The sequence below is a fragment of the Rhea pennata genome, chromosome 1, assembly GCF_028389875.1.
Source record: "Rhea pennata isolate bPtePen1 chromosome 1, bPtePen1.pri, whole genome shotgun sequence".
NCBI classification, from domain to species: domain Eukaryota; kingdom Metazoa; phylum Chordata; class Aves; order Rheiformes; family Rheidae; genus Rhea; species Rhea pennata.
The window spans coordinates 66,959,131-66,975,618 of record NC_084663.1 but is presented as its reverse complement, the minus strand read 5'-3'; the positions used below and the strand labels follow the sequence as shown (position 1 = coordinate 66,975,618).

General features: G+C 44.5%; 1 protein-coding gene across 1 annotated transcript in view; it reads left to right on the top strand.

Annotated features, from left to right (window-relative positions):
* The first annotated feature begins 536 nt into the window (after positions 1 to 536).
* LOC134135560 (sodium- and chloride-dependent betaine transporter-like) overlaps positions 537 to 16,488 on the top strand; it is a 31,543-nt gene continuing 15,591 nt past the window's right edge. The window contains exons 1-8 of the mRNA XM_062567102.1: positions 537 to 562; positions 875 to 1,059; positions 5,044 to 5,178; positions 6,543 to 6,683; positions 8,557 to 8,644; positions 10,280 to 10,412; positions 13,122 to 13,256; positions 15,268 to 15,371. Coding sequence (XP_062423086.1) covers positions 537 to 562; positions 875 to 1,059; positions 5,044 to 5,178; positions 6,543 to 6,683; positions 8,557 to 8,644; positions 10,280 to 10,412; positions 13,122 to 13,256; positions 15,268 to 15,371 — 947 coding nt within the window. The remainder of the gene's footprint in view (positions 563 to 874; positions 1,060 to 5,043; positions 5,179 to 6,542; positions 6,684 to 8,556; positions 8,645 to 10,279; positions 10,413 to 13,121; positions 13,257 to 15,267; positions 15,372 to 16,488) is intronic.

Genomic DNA, 16,488 nt, shown 5'->3' with positions numbered 1-16,488 from the left:
TCCACTGCAATAATTGAGCTTGTCTTTTCTTAGCAAATCCTTGCCCAACTCTGAAACACCTGAGCACTTCACAAATTGGAGGGCCTTTTGCTAATCTCAGGGGCTTTGTTTCCTTGCTTTGTTTTTCTTTGCAGTTTTGGGCAATGAGGTGGAGGCCTGTTATTCATGACTGTCTGTTGTTAAGGGGAGCCTGGGTCAAATCAGTGTGTGCACGTTTTGCTCAGATGGTGTGCTGTATTGTAGTAGAACGTGGTGGCCAGTAGGTCAAAGATAGTAATTCAGCACCCCTAGCAGTGCCTCAAAATAAATGACAGGTCTTCCATTCTTATTCAGACTAATAATCCATAATATCTTCACCTGCCTTCTGAAGCCATTTCAGAAAAAGACAGTGACTACATACTGGGAAGAGGAATTTCTTCTGTCCTTATGCCCCCACTTTAGCTCCAAGTCCTTTTCTCTTCCTCAGAATTGTTGTTTCCAAAGTCACAGCCTAGTTATCAGCAGCTGGGAAAAGGCAGACCACTGGGGCTAGGGGTATGGCAGATGGGCTAGGAGGGCTTAGGTAGGGGGCTGTGGGAAGGAAAGTTGAATGAGGGAGTGAATCCAGAGTAATTCAGGCAGGTCCATCTCACCAGTGCCTTCTGTGCCTTCAAATAAATTTTTTGGTGGGGTAGAAATTCTCCCAGGATGTATCCTGGGGAAAATGCTTTGTACTGACTTTAAAGAAGCTGTTTTCCAAAAGGTGAGGGGGACCTGATGGTAACACTATGAATGCATTTGTTCTGGTGGCCTGGGCCCCTTTTCTCCTCCTTCCACCAGAGTGCCCTACAGCAGCCTTCTACAATCTGTGCTCTGCTTTTCCTCTGTCCTACAGAGCCATGAGGAAAACTGCAGAGCCCAGTGGAGCCATGGCAGGGCCTGAAGAGCTAAAAGAGGAGGAAATGGAAGAAAGAGGCCAGTGGAGTAACAAAGCGGAGTTTTTCTTGTCTGTGGCTGGGGAGATCATTGGTCTGGGAAATGTGTGGCGATTCCCATATCTCTGCTACAAGAATGGAGGCGGTAAGTTCACAGTATGCATGAGTTGTCCTAGGCATGTAGGCACTACAAAAGATACCCTCATGCCTGGATCCAATACTCCTACCCCTTACAACCCCTGTCTCTCTCTCTCATACTCCTTTATTTTCCCTTCCATTAAGTTAGTTCCTGCCAAAACCATAAGGAATAGCACCGGGAAGTGAATTTAGCTCCCCAGCAGGTCCTATGTCTCAAAGCAGCTCCTAAGTCTGGATGATGAAATGAACTTTTTAGGAGGAGAGCCCTTCCAGTAATTCTTCAAGGCTCTTGGGCATTTACAGAGACAGACGGTCTTCCAAAATGATGAGAAAGCCATGAGGGGTCAGAAGGCCAGCAGAAATCTTAATGCCCTTTTCCCAGCTTTCTTGTCACTCCTACCTCTTTCTGGCCATTGCTACAGAGGAGGAGAGGCTTTGATAGTGCTACTGTCTTTGCCAAAGGCTGATACCTACTTCCTGACATCTGGGTGCCTGCTTCCTTTTCTAGGGAACTTGATCTCCCACTGAATCTCCTCACAGGGCTGGCTGACCTGTGGTTATTAGCAGAAGTGCAGCATTTTATTATGTCAGTATAACTGGAAAAATGCTTTTTGGAACAGAGGTCAGCTCTAGAAATGGGGATGGGGACCAGATGCCCAAAGCTGAAGAGCCAAGGTGCTTGTTGTATTGGAAAATATAAGATGGGAGGGCCATCTTTCAGTGTATGTGGGGAAAGGAGTTGCCTGGAGGAGGGTAAGGAGGAGGTAGGGAGGAGGACATTTTTACTGCTTCATCAGGAACAGTTTTGGGGAAATCTGTGCCCCAGAAGGGTCTGTTTCCCTTCCCTTCTGTTTCTAGCATAACTCCCTGGATTTCTTTTCCCAACAAAACTGCAGCAAGATCATCATATGGTTAAAAGTTAAATTTTCTCATGACAATAAAATGAAACTGTGGAAGAGATGAAGAAATAATTGATTGTCACTAGCTTTTCTTAGTAAATCAAAGTCTAACCTTTTTATAAGGAAAAAGGAGGAATAATACATTACATGTATTAAAGCAATAAGCTCTCTTGCTCTTATTTGATATGATCACCTTGAGATAACATTCTGGGCTGTGTATGTTCCCCCATTTTTAAAATTCCTTTCTCTGCAGACCATATCGCAAAGGCCTTCCTTTCCCCAGCGCAGCTTACACATCTATTAATGATTCAGTGTTATTTGTCCCTGGACCACCAAACTCTTGTCCTCTGTTCTGTCCCTGTGTGATAATGGACTTTATCTGAACCAAGCTGGAGTCAATACATCTGAACCAAATGGGCTTTGGGGCAGTTAAAAGAACAGTTAAGAAAGAATGGTAGGAGTTTTTCTTGAGCTTGAGATGGTTTTCACCAGACCTTTTGTTTTCCTCTGAGATTTTGATGATATCCAATGAGGTAACAAATACAAGTCAGAACTGCATAGGATGGAAAACACTGACCGGGTAGCTGATTTAATAGGCCATTCTGCAATGACATTTTGAAAGGAGGGGTAGAAATGTCATGGGTTTTGCATGGAAAATTCTTTCTTGAGCTCAGATGATATCTCTAAATAGTTTATGCCTATGGTATCCGGTTCAGTAGTCTTTGCAATTTATATGCTAATTAGTGCAAGTGAAAAGGCGACTTTTTTCATTTTAGATGTTTATTGAATAACTTTTATTTTTTTAACTAAACTATCCTGGAATATCTCAGGGTGTATTCAGAGGCCAGCACGGCTAGGCTTGGCAAAGATTATGATGAGAGAGTCCTCTCCTCACAACTTGCACATTACCACTGCAGAAAGAATGCAGCTATTGCAGAAGGTACATTTCTCCCTCTAACTCAATAGGGAACCAAATGGCCAACAAGGCACTGTCTTTCCCATGACACTAAAAGATAAAGTCCTTGAAGTTGTTGTAAAAAAGATATTTGCCACCTATATAAGCTCCTCAAATCCCAAACTGGAGAATGCTATACTGTCACTTTTATGCAGCTCCAGATGTAGTAAGACAGTTGTAAAGCTGTAAAAGTGGATGTAGTAAAGACAGTTATGCTGACTTGCTGTAAAGCAACTGAGTGTAAACTTAACAGTAGCTGCACTTCCAAATTTAATCCAGTTACTCGGCATCCTGAAGCTGTTATTGACTTGTGAGGAAAGAGGGTCTATAGCTGGGGCCCCCTCTCAGGGCCTCATGTCCTTAGGGGAAGCAGCAAACTGAGGAGGAGATCACAACTGGAGTTAGAGTTGGTAACTGCTCTGGGAACATTAAGAGAGACAAACCAGTAAAGGCGTAACGAAGCCTCTTGTTACTCAGTGGTGAAAATGGGTCGATCTCTGGGGCAAATAGTATCAAAAAACAGGATCTTGGACCTTCTGAAAGGTTAATCATCTATGTATAGGATAATAAAGCTCTATTATGGACACTGCTTAAAGCAGTCTTTTATCATGAAACAGAGCAGCTGCCTCTGGCTTAACACACACAGCTCATGTCCCCAGCTCTGCAAACCTGGACTGGCGCTGTGATCCACCCTCCCTTCCCGTGGCCTCAGGTCCCCTGCAGCTATGGCACAGCTGTGTTTAGGGGAAATCTGCATGTTGCTTGTTATTGTAACATTGTTGGCTTAAAGACTAGAGAAAGTGTTCCTAATTGTTAATTTTCTGTCATGGGAAAGAATTTCAGTGTGGATGACTGCATTGGCACGAGAGAAGTGGGCCTGGGGGACAAGGTTTGTTTCTGCTGAGGGAAAGAGCCCACAGCTCTACTGCAAACATCCAGCTGCTCTCCTGGCACCGGTGGTAGAAGATGCTCATTACCGAAAGCTCACTAGATGATGATGAGACCTTGACAGTAGTTGTTCCAGCTAGGAAGGAGGTTGCCTTGGCGTGCTTTGCTTTTGATGTCTGTGTTTGGAGGGGATAGAAAGCATGAAATTCCTATGTCTATGATGGGGAGAAAGATTATGAGATGATAGGAGGAAGTCAAGGAATGAAATCGAGATCTCAGGAGCAGTTTGGAGCAGAATAAGGAAAGAACTGGGTATTTTGGTTTGGTAGCAGAACCAAAATGATGGAAAATAAATTCAAACCTGGCTGAGCAGGGTGTAAACCTTGGTGAGTTTTTTTTTTTTTTTTTTTTTTTTTTGCTTTTGCTGCATTTTTTTTTCTGTTTTGTTTCTGGGAAAACAATCACTTTCTTTCTCCGTCCTCTTCCATTTCATCAAGGGTTAATCTAAAATATTTTATTTTATTTAAATTTAGCTGAATATTTATTCCATTCTTGGATTATTTTAACTCCTGGTTTCATTTTGACTTTTCTTAAGACTTCTGTGTTTTAATAAAAAATGGAATTTGAAGAGAGAAGTTAAACTTTTTCATTTTGGAAATGCTGGAAGATACTCTTATGCCATTCCTTTCAACCTCTATATCCATTCCTTTGGTGAAAACTACTTGGCAAATTTGACATACAGTATGCAAATAAAATCTCAAGCATATAATTCACAGCAAATTTATTATTTACCAAGAAATGTCAATAATCTCTAGATTTGTATCTTCTGGGCAAGCAGGACTTTTACAACTTTTGTTGTAGCTCCTGGAAAGGAAGAACAAATGTGATTGTGTAATCAAGAATATCTTTTGCTTTGCCTGACTTCTGCTGGAAGCTTGAATGTGAGGGTTGTGACAATGGGGGCAAATTCTCCAGTAGTATCTTTTGCTTTCCTTCATTTGGCTACTCCTTACTTCTAGATTGTGGCTCAGAAGCACTGCAGTAGCACAGGACAGACCACTCTAGCAATTTTTTCCAAGAAAAGAAAGAGTTAAAAACCCTGTTCTTCTGCACAGGCTGCACAATTAGTTCAGAGAAATGTTAGTGTTTGTGTAGCTGATTCCAGCTGCAGCCCCGTGTACCTGGAAAGGGGTGGCAGGGATAAGGTTTTAAAGAGGTTTCTGAGGTAGCATCTCCCCTCCCTCCACAGGAGCTTTCCTCATCCCCTACCTCATCTTCCTCTTCACCTGTGGGATCCCAGTGTTCTTCCTGGAGATTGCACTGGGGCAGTACACGAGCCAGGGAGGGCTGACAGCCTGGAGGAAGATCTGCCCAATCCTCGAAGGTGAGTCAAAGGGGAATTACTGGTGGCAGCTTCTAATTACTGATTCAGAGACTTTTTGGAAGCACTTTTTGTTTGTTTGTTTTCTTTTATTCTTTCTCCCTCTCCCAACATTATTTTCCCCGGTCACTGTTGCATGTGCGGGGGACGTGCATTGCCTGACACCATGTGGGTGACTAAGGGTTTGCCATGCTGGCTGGGGCTGTACTGGGGTGGTGCAAACCACAGTCTCTGCTTTGCGGTGCTCAAAGTCTGAGAGAGATGAGTGTGGTAAACAAACAGGAGGAGAAAGAGTGAAGTGTTGACAAACAGATACCTGTACATAGGCCAGGACAGGTATCGAGGAGAGGAGACGATGAGGAAGGCTAGCTGGCTTGCAGTACTCTATACAGCTCTTTCCATGCCAGGTGCTGTCCTCATGGTATTTGTAGGCTGATGTCCACCTCTGCTGAGCAGGAATCACACTGCAAGCACTAGTTCGACAGTTCAGAGACAAGTAGTGTTTGGTTAAGGCATAGGGGTAAGAACTGGGACTCCTATTGCCCTTCTTTTCTCCTGCAGAAAGCTTATTTAATGATTTTAAGATGTTAATGAATTCAACATTCACAATTCTCCTGTTCCTTCCACAGACAAGGAAATCTGTGCTCATGTAGATTAAAGGCCTGGTCTATCTGCCTAAACACAAGCATTCAGTGCCATTTAAAATGCCCTGGGGAGTCCGGGACATCCATGCAAGACCCACAGGAGACCTGTGCCCACTGGAAGGTGGACAGGAAAGGCATCTCAGAGGACACTGACAGCTGTTTTTAAACAACTGAATTGGGCCTTCAGTGGCCTTTCTGACATCTCAGTGAGTGATGGGCCCAGCTAGGACATGAGGCCAGAGCTCTTGACTCCTAGGCTTGTACTTTTGCCCTAACACCATACTTTATGTATATCAGCAATATATATCATGGTGTATATCAGCAGTAAAAATCTTTCTGCTTGAGTCTTTTCACAAACATGAAACTCACCTTCATTTCTTTTTTTTTTTTTGGCTACAGCTGGCTTTCCTACAGGAGATGTAGTGCAACACAGTGGCACAGCTCTGTTAAGAAAAATATTTTTCTGTCAGCTAAAGGTTTTCTCTCTCTGATCAGAAATTCTTCCATAGGCCCATCTAGAGATACCAATAACATGTTTCCTGTCTGCATGCACAAAGTTATGAAATCCTTTCTCTTTCCCTGAGGTGAGTCTTGCACCATTCTCTAGTGAGTAAAGTTGTTGGCATTGCACCCTTCTTCCCAGGATATGACCTAGGACTTCATCTGAGGCTATGCCTGACAAGTTGGCAGTGTTATCTTCACCTCTATTGTTTTCATTCACAGGAATTGGATATGCATCACAAGTCATTGAGGCCTATCTGGTTGTTTACTACATTGTCATCCTGGCCTGGGCATTCTTTTACCTGTTCAGCTCCTTCACTGCCGTGCTGCCATGGACTAGTTGCAGTAAGCCCTGGAACTCAGGTACACCTTCATGTGGCCCACTCCTGGAAAGTGGAAATGGGAGAAGAAAAATTTCTATCAAAACTAATTCCTCTTCGCTTTTGCTAATTCACAGAAATTCTTTTAGTTTTGTAGAGAATATTTCATACTGATAGAAAAATGTTTTGATTATAGATGAACTTTGGTTTCCAACATAATTTTGCAGTTGTACTGTTGTTGTCACAGTGTGATGTCAAGAAGGGTAGATCTCATGAGATGCTCTATGGCCAGGGACTCCAGTGAATGCAGCTTTCTTCATTTACCATGGACAAGTGTCAGGAAGGGTATATGATCTGAACCTATGCCTAGCCACATGGCAGAGTAAGACTACTTCTGAATGAAGAAATTTGGGGACTTTACAGAAAATTCTACATTTTTTGCAAAGTGGGGGAGTTGTGTAGGCATAATTTGCAAGGGAATCCAAACCCCTCTCCACATAACAGGAAATTTTTGTTGGATCAGGAACAATAATTTATCTCACAACTCCCGTTTGCTATCCCACTCCTTTAGAATTAATGAGAGAGCTGCTGTCAAGTACTGAGATGTTTTCCTTTGAACACTCAGCTTTTGGCTAAACTGAAAGACTAGGCCTATAGACCAGGCCTGCAATGGAGGATTTTGCCAGTACAGGTCTCCCATAGCAGAAAAAAGTGGTATAGAACTCTTTATAGAAGAGTTTTGTTATTTCTTTATTAGAAGAGTTTCTCTTTATTTCTTTGTTAGAAGAGTTTTCTTTATAGAAGAGTTTTCTTCTATATAAGAATTTTCTTATAGAAAAGGCACCCTTTTCTCCTCTAATTGCACCTATACAAGCCTCTATATTGATATCTTGGCCAGGGGTCTCATCTCCTCCACCCACAGTTTTCATAATTGTGCTGAACAGCAAAGGCATGGCTTTGGTTTTATTCAGCGCACTTCTGCAGTGTCTGGGAAGGTGGAGTTGATGAGAGATAACCCTCATGGGTCAGATGTCCTGACAAGCTTATTTTACTGTATTGGAATGGGTTTTGTTTTTAGTGGAAAGTCAGGTTGGAAAGGGCTTTGGCAGCAGCTTGTTTTTTCCCTTTCTCTCTTGTGTCAGGTGATTCAATTCCATCACATGTTAATTTTGCACACGCACAACTTCCCTTGCCCCTTGATCCCAGTAGAGGTAACTGTCCTTTTAAAGAGTGGTTCTGATTCCTTTAGCTCTCCTAGCATGGACTTGTTTGCAAGGAAAGCCACAGATATTCTGTTAACATGCAGAAGCATCCCAGCCGTAGCTAGGCTTCATCTGTTTTCCTGTGGATCATCTTCTGCTTTCCAGATGAATGATGAGGTGCATTTCTTGGATGCAAGGCATCTCCTCCATTTTTAGGATTTTCACACTTTGTGACAGGATTGGGTAAGGGGGTGTGGAATATAAAGGCAACTATGACGTGCAAACACATACATGAATGTATGTGTAGATACGGAATGATGTGTATTGCTGAGAATGAGATTTTGTATTCTGGTGACTCATATTGGCTATCTCACAATAATCTACATTTTGCAGCCATCTGGTTTCTATGTGACAGGGAATCACTCTCCCACTCTCCCTTCCCCATTTCTCTCCCTCCTATCCCCCAAAGATCCAAGCCAATCCTCTGGCTGCTCTTGAATGGGAATTCATTTGGGGCTGGGGAGAACAAGAGTTTAAATGAGATGTTTAATGAGATGCAAGAGTTGCTTAATGACGATGAGATGCTCTACAGCACAGTGTGAAGGGTCTGTCTGCAGCCACAGTGAGGTTTAGGGTACAGAGGAGAAGGAGTATCCCTCACGGAGGGGCCTCCGAGAATTTCTCTGGCTCATCAGCTTCCTTTTCTTTTGGTAGATCTCTGTGTGGACTTTCTGAATAGCTCCAGCTTGGACAACAGGACGGTGCCTGTGAACGCCACTTCCCCGGTGATTGAGTTTTGGGAGTATGTGATCACTTTCCCTGTGTTCAGGCTCCTCTTTCATCCAAAGGCGACAGCCACAGGAATATCCTGGGGGGGGTGTCTCTGTAAGACCAAGCGAGCAGCTATGTATCAGACCCAAACATGGGGAACACAATGCACTGAACTGCTGAGGAGATCAGCACAGAGCCCAGAGGTCTGTGCAGCACAGCTAAGGGGCATGAATACTTGATACATGCCAAGGACTGCTTGCATCGTGCCTACATGTGGGTGCTCATGTACACACATTCACAAGCATGTTCCCTTTCTGGCATGGCAGTATCTACACACGGGTGCTTGGGTGAGTGTGGTCACAGAAAGGACAAATGAGGACTTGTTGTAAGTAGAAGGTATATATGTTAGGTATTACAGGCTACTGTTGGCAGACAGGTGTGAGATAACCAGGGCAGAGCATGAAGAGTCTTTTACAGTGAAACAGAGAGGTACAAAACTGCCATTTCCCTTTTTCTGACCTTGTCTTGTTTTGTGCAAAAGAGAAGCAGCCCATCTAATCATTCAGGTTGCTGAGGCTGATGCCTGGGGAACACCCCTGGGACAGCTAGGTGAGATCCTTGAGAGGGCATGTGGGAGGTTTGGCCATGGAGCTGGGGGTAATTTAACACCCGTGAAGGAGAGATCCTGCGCTGGGCTAAACATTGTCCCAGAGGGGCTCTAGGTTGCAGCCCAATGAGTTTGAAATAGATGAGGGGTCACACTTCCTCCCAACACTCAACTGAGGAAGGTTACATAAAGGATGGGAATGCTGGGAGCTTGACTTCACCAACAGTTTTTTCATCCATGAAAAATGAAATGTCTCTATTGATGATGAGTGTTCTTCATCCTTTATAGCCACTGCAAGGCACAGAAGATGAGGAGATGTGCACATTAGTGCAGAATGAGTCTGCACCGTGCCAGATGCCCCTCTCCTGCCCCATTCCTTACACAAAGTGTATGTGAGGGCTGTGATCCCTCTGAAATGGTTTTGTGGGGGTTCTGCACAGGTTGCAAGGGCAAGGAGGCCTTGAGGAGTTTAGTTTGGAGGAAGGATCCAAAGCAATGGTATGCATGGGTTTGGGCTGCTGGGATCATGTGAACTGCAGTGCTCAGTTCTTGTGTGGCCCACCTTGGGTGATGGGAGGATCCAAGGAATGAGGCTGAAGGAAAGGCATGGGAATCACAAAAAGCTGTTTATGCCTGTATATAGGGTGTTCATAGTGTATGGGGGGCCAGAAGAAGAATGGTGATTGTGGGGTGATGATGACATTGGTGGCCTACTTTGGATTGAACAGGGTTTGCTGGGCAGCTGTCAGGGTTAGGGGAGCAATGTAGGGCTGGTGATGATTTTTTACTGTGCAAGTCTGGAGTGCATAGTGCCATGGGTTTTTTTGAGAGCAGGAAGGCTTAGGCTGACTACAGGGCACAGTGGAGTGGCATGAGCAAAAGTGAAAGAGAAGCGAGTTTGTAGGAAGCGCTGGGGTAATTTGTGTGTCTGAGCGCCCTGGGCAGTTGTATTATGGATAGTCTGTTAGGTCTTTGGATGGGGTAATATGGGACAGGGGTGTATGGATGAATGGAGTCTGGGGTGTTAATGTTTTTCTCCCTGTCCCTGGACACCGGCAGGAAGCGAGTGCTGGGGCTCACGGATGGTATTCACAAACTGGGCACTGTGCGCTGGGAGCTGGCTCTGTGTCTCCTGCTCGCATGGATCATCTGCTACTTCTGCGTCTGGAAAGGGGTCAAGTCCACAGGCAAAGTAGGAACAGAGATTGTCCTCCTGGTCCCTAAACCTCCTTATAGCCCTCTTGTTTTCCTTCTCAATTTCTTTTCCTTCTTCATAAAGTAAAGAGGCAGGAGACACACAGCACCAAAGTAAAACCTTAACCCCAGTGAGGCCATACTGATTTACACTGGTTGTGAGTTCAACTCAAAAAAGAAAGAGCAAAAGAGTAGTTCAAATAGCTAGGGAAGTAAAGGGAAAGACCCGGGAACTTGGGAGAGTCTTAGGTCACCTTTTCCCTTGGAGAAGCCCACAGAGGATGACAGATACTCCACAAGTGCCCTTGTCAACCAGCCAGCAACATGTGTGGCTTGAGCTGGTTATTCTTCTGGACGGAATGAGTGTGTTGCATCTTGGGGCGGGTCTTGGGGAGCTGCTGTGGCCTTGACTTGCTCAGGACCCTTTTCCTTCCTGAAGCTGTGATGATAGGGCAGGTTCTTAACACAATGATTGGCTCTCATGTGCTTCCAGGGAACATCTGACCAACAATGAAGAGAGATGAACTAACTTCTGCAATAGTCCTCTTCCTCCAAATCACTCTCTCTAATATTGGTAGATGTGCCCTGTAATACTGAAAAACTTGTGTTTCGGTGTCAGAGCCAATTTCCCATCTTAAAACCATGTGGATCAGCCATTTTAACAGAGCAAGACAATGTCTTACTCTGCTCTCTAGGTTTTACCAGTCTCTGCTGGTGCCTCTGGCTCTTGCTGTTACTGACCTGCTGTCTGCTGCTTCTCATTCAAGACTGCCAGCAATGCGTCTCTGGCTGGGGCAGACTGGGAGGGAACATAACATTTTGGAGAGAGGGAGGAGCTGCCACCATAGTGCCAGCAGTGCATTGAGAAAACACTGCAGGGAAAAAGGAAGGAGAGCCAGATTCAACATGTATGGGGAGAGGGAATATTCTGTATTTTAAATTGAAATCTCTGAAGCTCCCTATGGGTTGAGTCAAACACCACAGTGCCATCTTCACAATAGGGTCATTCTGTTCTGAAAGGCTGTTTGCCCTGCGTGGAAACATTTGAGCTTTCCCAGCTTCCCTTCAGCTCTTCGTCCTCTTTCCACCAAGTCTCTCCTTTGCTCAGTGCTTCCCAGCCATGGAGAATTTGCTATGTATAGAAGAAGGCTAAAGTTCAGTCAGGCTAGCTGGGCCAATTTGGTTAGGCAAAGTCAGACTGAAAGTAAGGGGAAATGTTGAGTGCCGGTAATGGTTGGAATGGCTTTCCCAGGACCACAGAAGCTTTTTTCATCACAGCTTTTAGGATAAAGACCTTATTTTTTGCTAGTTAGATGTTATGAGCATGATGCAGCAGTGCAAGGTGGGCATTTCTGGCCTGAGACATGCCAGACAGAGTAGCTGTCTTCTCTGCAGATTTTTTTTTTTTTGAGATTTACAAGGGCAAAAAAATCTAGATCCTTTCTTCTTTTTCCTTACTGACTACATTTGAGGATAGGATAAACAGTAGGGAGGTGTCACAGAAATTCTGAATAGGCACATAATTGTGTTTAACAGCTACAGAGTAAACAGGACATTGTGCTTGACTGAAAGCCTGAACTAATCAGATAGGCTAAGATGGCCCTTTCAGACCCTTGTGTTTATGTTTCTGTGATTTAAGCAGTCTAAATGTAAAGAAACAATAGTAATGTTGGGAAAGTAATTTCAGATTACTCCGTGTAGACTCATTTTCTTCAAAAGCCTTTTTCTTCTATTCATTTTGCCCACTCTTGTGCCTTTTCCATGTTTCCTTTCCTTATGCATTCAGTTGATCTCTTTAAATGTTCCCCAGAAGTGATTTCTGAAGGTAAATTTCAGTACTGGTGCCAAAAGTGCTCATATTTTCATTCAGTCAGGGAACAGCAAAAATGCCACATACTGTGACTTATTCAACCAATTATCACTAAGCAGTAACAACTTCATTTTAGACTCCTCATCATGAATCCATAGAGTAAACAAGCATTCATATTACTTGGATGGATTTTAATAATAAATACATGTAAGGAAGTTGAAATTCGCTCATGGATATTTTGCAAACAGAAAAAATGCTAAATTAAGCAATGGATTAGAAATGATTAATTTTCTCTAATATTAGTTTACATTACACATAAGAGAAATGAAAATAAGCTTTTACAAAAACAATGGTCTACATTTTCTTTAAGGGCCTTAAGATTCCTGGTGGCCCCATTTTTTCATCTGTGAGCTTCAGAGGCACTGAAGAGATGTGAGACTGCATGAGCATCCTCTGGAAATGAGGCCCCTCAGAGCTGTCTCAAATTGGGCAGCAAAAGTTGCTATTTAATTTGGAAAACTCCTGCTGCGAACAGGACCATTTTAATAACTTCTCATTAAAACTCAGTGACAGGAAGAGATTGGGGTTTCTTTTGCAGCTCCAGAAAGATGAAGAGAACAGCTTGAGAGCAGGGAAATGACAATGACTGGAAACAAACAATAAGGCAGAACAACCAGTGGCACAGTCTGGGTGAGGAACAAAAAGTAGATTAACTAAATCACCAGTGAGATGTAACCTTGATTAATTTTTTTCCCATCCCACTTCTGTGCTAGCAGTAGCAATGGTAGTCATCAGGAGAGTCACGGGACTTTTGTCCAGGGTGGGTGCCTGTGGATAAAATGCCTGCATCCCCTTCCCTGCTTAACCTCCTGCCTCTTGTTTCTCCTGCATCTGCAGGTTGTTTACTTCACTGCCACCTTCCCTTATGTGATGCTGGTGGTCCTACTAGTGCGAGGAGTCACTCTACCAGGCGCTACTGAGGGCATCCTCTTCTACCTGAAGCCAGACATTACCAGGCTTGCAGACCCACAGGTGGGTGAGGGATGGATGAGTGCTTTGATCTGTCCCTAGCAGAGGATTTAGTTGGCTTCTCTCAAGGGACGAGCACACTAGTGAGACCTAAAAATAGCTAGGAGGGGTCTAGTCCCACTGTGTAGCACAGCCTTTTTGCTGATGTGTTTGCAGCATATGGGCATATTAGTTGATTTCCACTTACGGGTTCAGCAAAAACAGAAGACTATATGAAATATTCAGCATGTAACAGATGGTTTTGCTGCATCTTAAATGCAAATAATTAAGGAAAGGTGAGGAGAGAATAATCTAGCAATTTTCCTTTTTTATCTGGCCCTGTTACAGCTTTTTTTGGCTCCAGTGGGACCCTCCCAGGGAGCATAGCGCTTCACATTAGCAGCTAGCCAGCAGCTTTGCCTCCCCTTCCCTGGGTGCTGGTCCCCACTCATCAGATCAGAGGTTGGCCAGAAGGTATGTGCCAGCCTTGTCTGCCCACTCACGTATGCCTCCTGCTCCCTCAAACAAACCCTGGCGTGACAGATGCAGTGTACCCCAGGCCCCAGAATTTGGACAGGGCATGCAGCCAGCGCCTGGGTGGCAGGACCCCCAAGGAGCCTGGCATGAGTCTGCTCCAGGCATCTTTATCTATCAGTGGGGTTTGTTCCCTTTCCCATGCCTGCTCAGTGCTGGGCAGGCTGCCTCCTTCTGCCCGGGGAGGTGCTGGTGCTGACCACCTCCCTAGGGAAGAGTGTTTAAACGGCTCTGCTGCTAATTATTGCACTGCTGAATGTTTTTGTGGAGGCAGCCAGCAATATGCTTTGCCCACAGTCTAAGCTTACCTCCGGTGTCTTCCCAGATGGCCAAAGCCCAAACTGCTCCCAAACCAGCTGCCAAACAATCTGTCTCCCCCCAAATGGCTTTCAGATGCAATTATGTGTTGTCAATACAAAATCTGTGGTGTGCTGAAAACTCAGAGCCAGCTGAACATAAATGACATTTTAATATCAAAATAAATAACAGGGGAGTGACTGAGGCCAAGTGTGTTTTATTCATGGTCATAGCTAAATCACTGAAAACCTCCCTATCCTTTGAAGCCTGGATAAAGCTGACATGGACTTTCCAGGATGCTGCAATCCTGCGTAGCAGGACTAAGAGGTCCTTCTACTGAGTTTAGGCAAAGCTTGGGACTTTTCTGTATAACAGGATGTGTGTGTGTGCGCCCACGTTTGGTGGGCTCCGACGTGCGCATATATCTGTGAGAGAGCCATGTGAATTTAAAAACAGCAGTGCCTGGTGGGATTTTCTGAGGGCTGCCAAATTGCAGCTGCCTTGATATTTGCAGCTGAGGGCTGCTTGCAGGAAAAAGAGAGTGAGAAGAAACAAGCAAACAAACAAGAAGGTGTGTTGTTTTCCTTCCTGCCTGCTGACTGTCAGATAAAGGCATTCCCTGGAAGAGCATGAGAGCTGTGATTAAGTTTAGCCCATAACATACTGAGTGCAAAAAAGACTCTTCCATGGAGAAAGGGAGGTTACAGCAGATGTGAGCCATCTGACTGAGCTCTTTTTAATGGGAAACCAGATTTGGGAGCAGAAAGTTGTCATGCAAAGGACTCACCGTCCCTAGTTTGGGATGACTAAAGAGAGTGTTTGCTGAACACTGAGCTGTGGAGGGACCATGGATAAGACCCGCTTGTAGTGACAACTTCAGCTGGAGCCACGTTATCAGGATGCTCTCTCTACCCAGAGTGCAGTGACATGGGGTGGTGGGGTGGTGTCTGGAACTGACCAGCACTGCCTGCATCACTTTGAGTGGGACATGCAAATTCAGTCCTTTTGGGAGCTTTTTTCTAGAGGACCTCCCATCCAATTACCTGGGTTTTCCCAGAGAGGTATCCTACTTTCTGTAGGAGTTGTGCCTTCTCTGTCTCATGCAATTCATTCTGCTTTGATGGAGGGGTGGTTGCTGGAGAGGACCCAGTCATTTGTTTATTTTGTTGCCTGCTCTGGAAACCATTGTCCTTCTCTGTTCCAGGTCTGGATGGATGCAGGCACTCAGATCTTCTTCTCTTATGCCATTTGCCAGGGATGTCTGACAGCTTTGGGCAGCTATAACAAATACAAGAACAACTGTTACAAGTAAGAGGAGCTAGGACTTTTCACACCTTTACACAAATTTGCTCAGAAGCGAACAGCACAGAGATACTTCTGAGGCAGGCTCTGTCTCCAAGGGAGGCCCTTGGTCACACTGTTTTGTATAGTATAGACCTGCTTAAGAGTTTCCAAGCTGCAGAGGACTCATCATAGGGATGCAGGGTCACCAGGGTAACGTGCGAGCTCCTGAAAATGATATTAGTAATGTTCTCCTGCATGAGTCAGCTTGGAAATGGGAGAGCAGCACTGTGGAGGTAACACCAGCTATTGTGTGTGTGAGGGGAGCGTGGCACCCCAATGCTTTCCTAAAATCAGAGTAACATGCCCTCAACAATATTTTGATCCTATCAAGGAGATTAATCAAGTCTGTCTGGACTGCATTTCTTTTCCCTCTGCAATCTTAAATTACAGATCTATTTTTACCATGGCCTGACAGTGAAGTAAGTCATCAGGACTATTATTGCTAACTTCTACAGACTCCCAAAGAACAAGACTTTGTTACTCTTTCATGTATTACTCCAGCAAGGTTAGAAGCATTTAATGGTGCTTCAGAGTTAAGTCAGCTCTCGTTTTCTTCCACTCACAAACAGATGCTGCCATGGCTGCTGGTCAGGCAGTTAATACTTTTCCATGGCTTTCCTGAAATGTATCTGTCACCAATGGCTGCTATGCTGAAGCCTTCCTCTAATACTTTAGGCACCTCTGACTGCCAGCTTAGCTCTGGACAGGTGCTCCAACCGAAATGTGCTAGGTGTTCATACTGCCATAGCAGCATATGCTGTAAGCTGGGTCTGGCCATCTGCCTGCCCAGGCAGGAGCCCAAGGCATGGGGTTTCTAGCCCAGCCAGCCCAGACTGGTGCCTTTTTTGCCTCAGTGCACAAATACTTCAAGACAAGTGCCATAGCACTCTCAAGTCTCCACGTGAGCATAGTTAATAAAGGCAGTGTAGACACAGACTTTGTCAGGTGACATTTTTTGTTAAACCATTAGTACCTATCTCGATAGACTTACTTGATCATGTTTACTTTTGCAAATTCTTCTTTATTTTCTGATTTGCTGTCTTCCTCACTTTTCTCTGCTGTTTTGCTATTTCTCTTGACT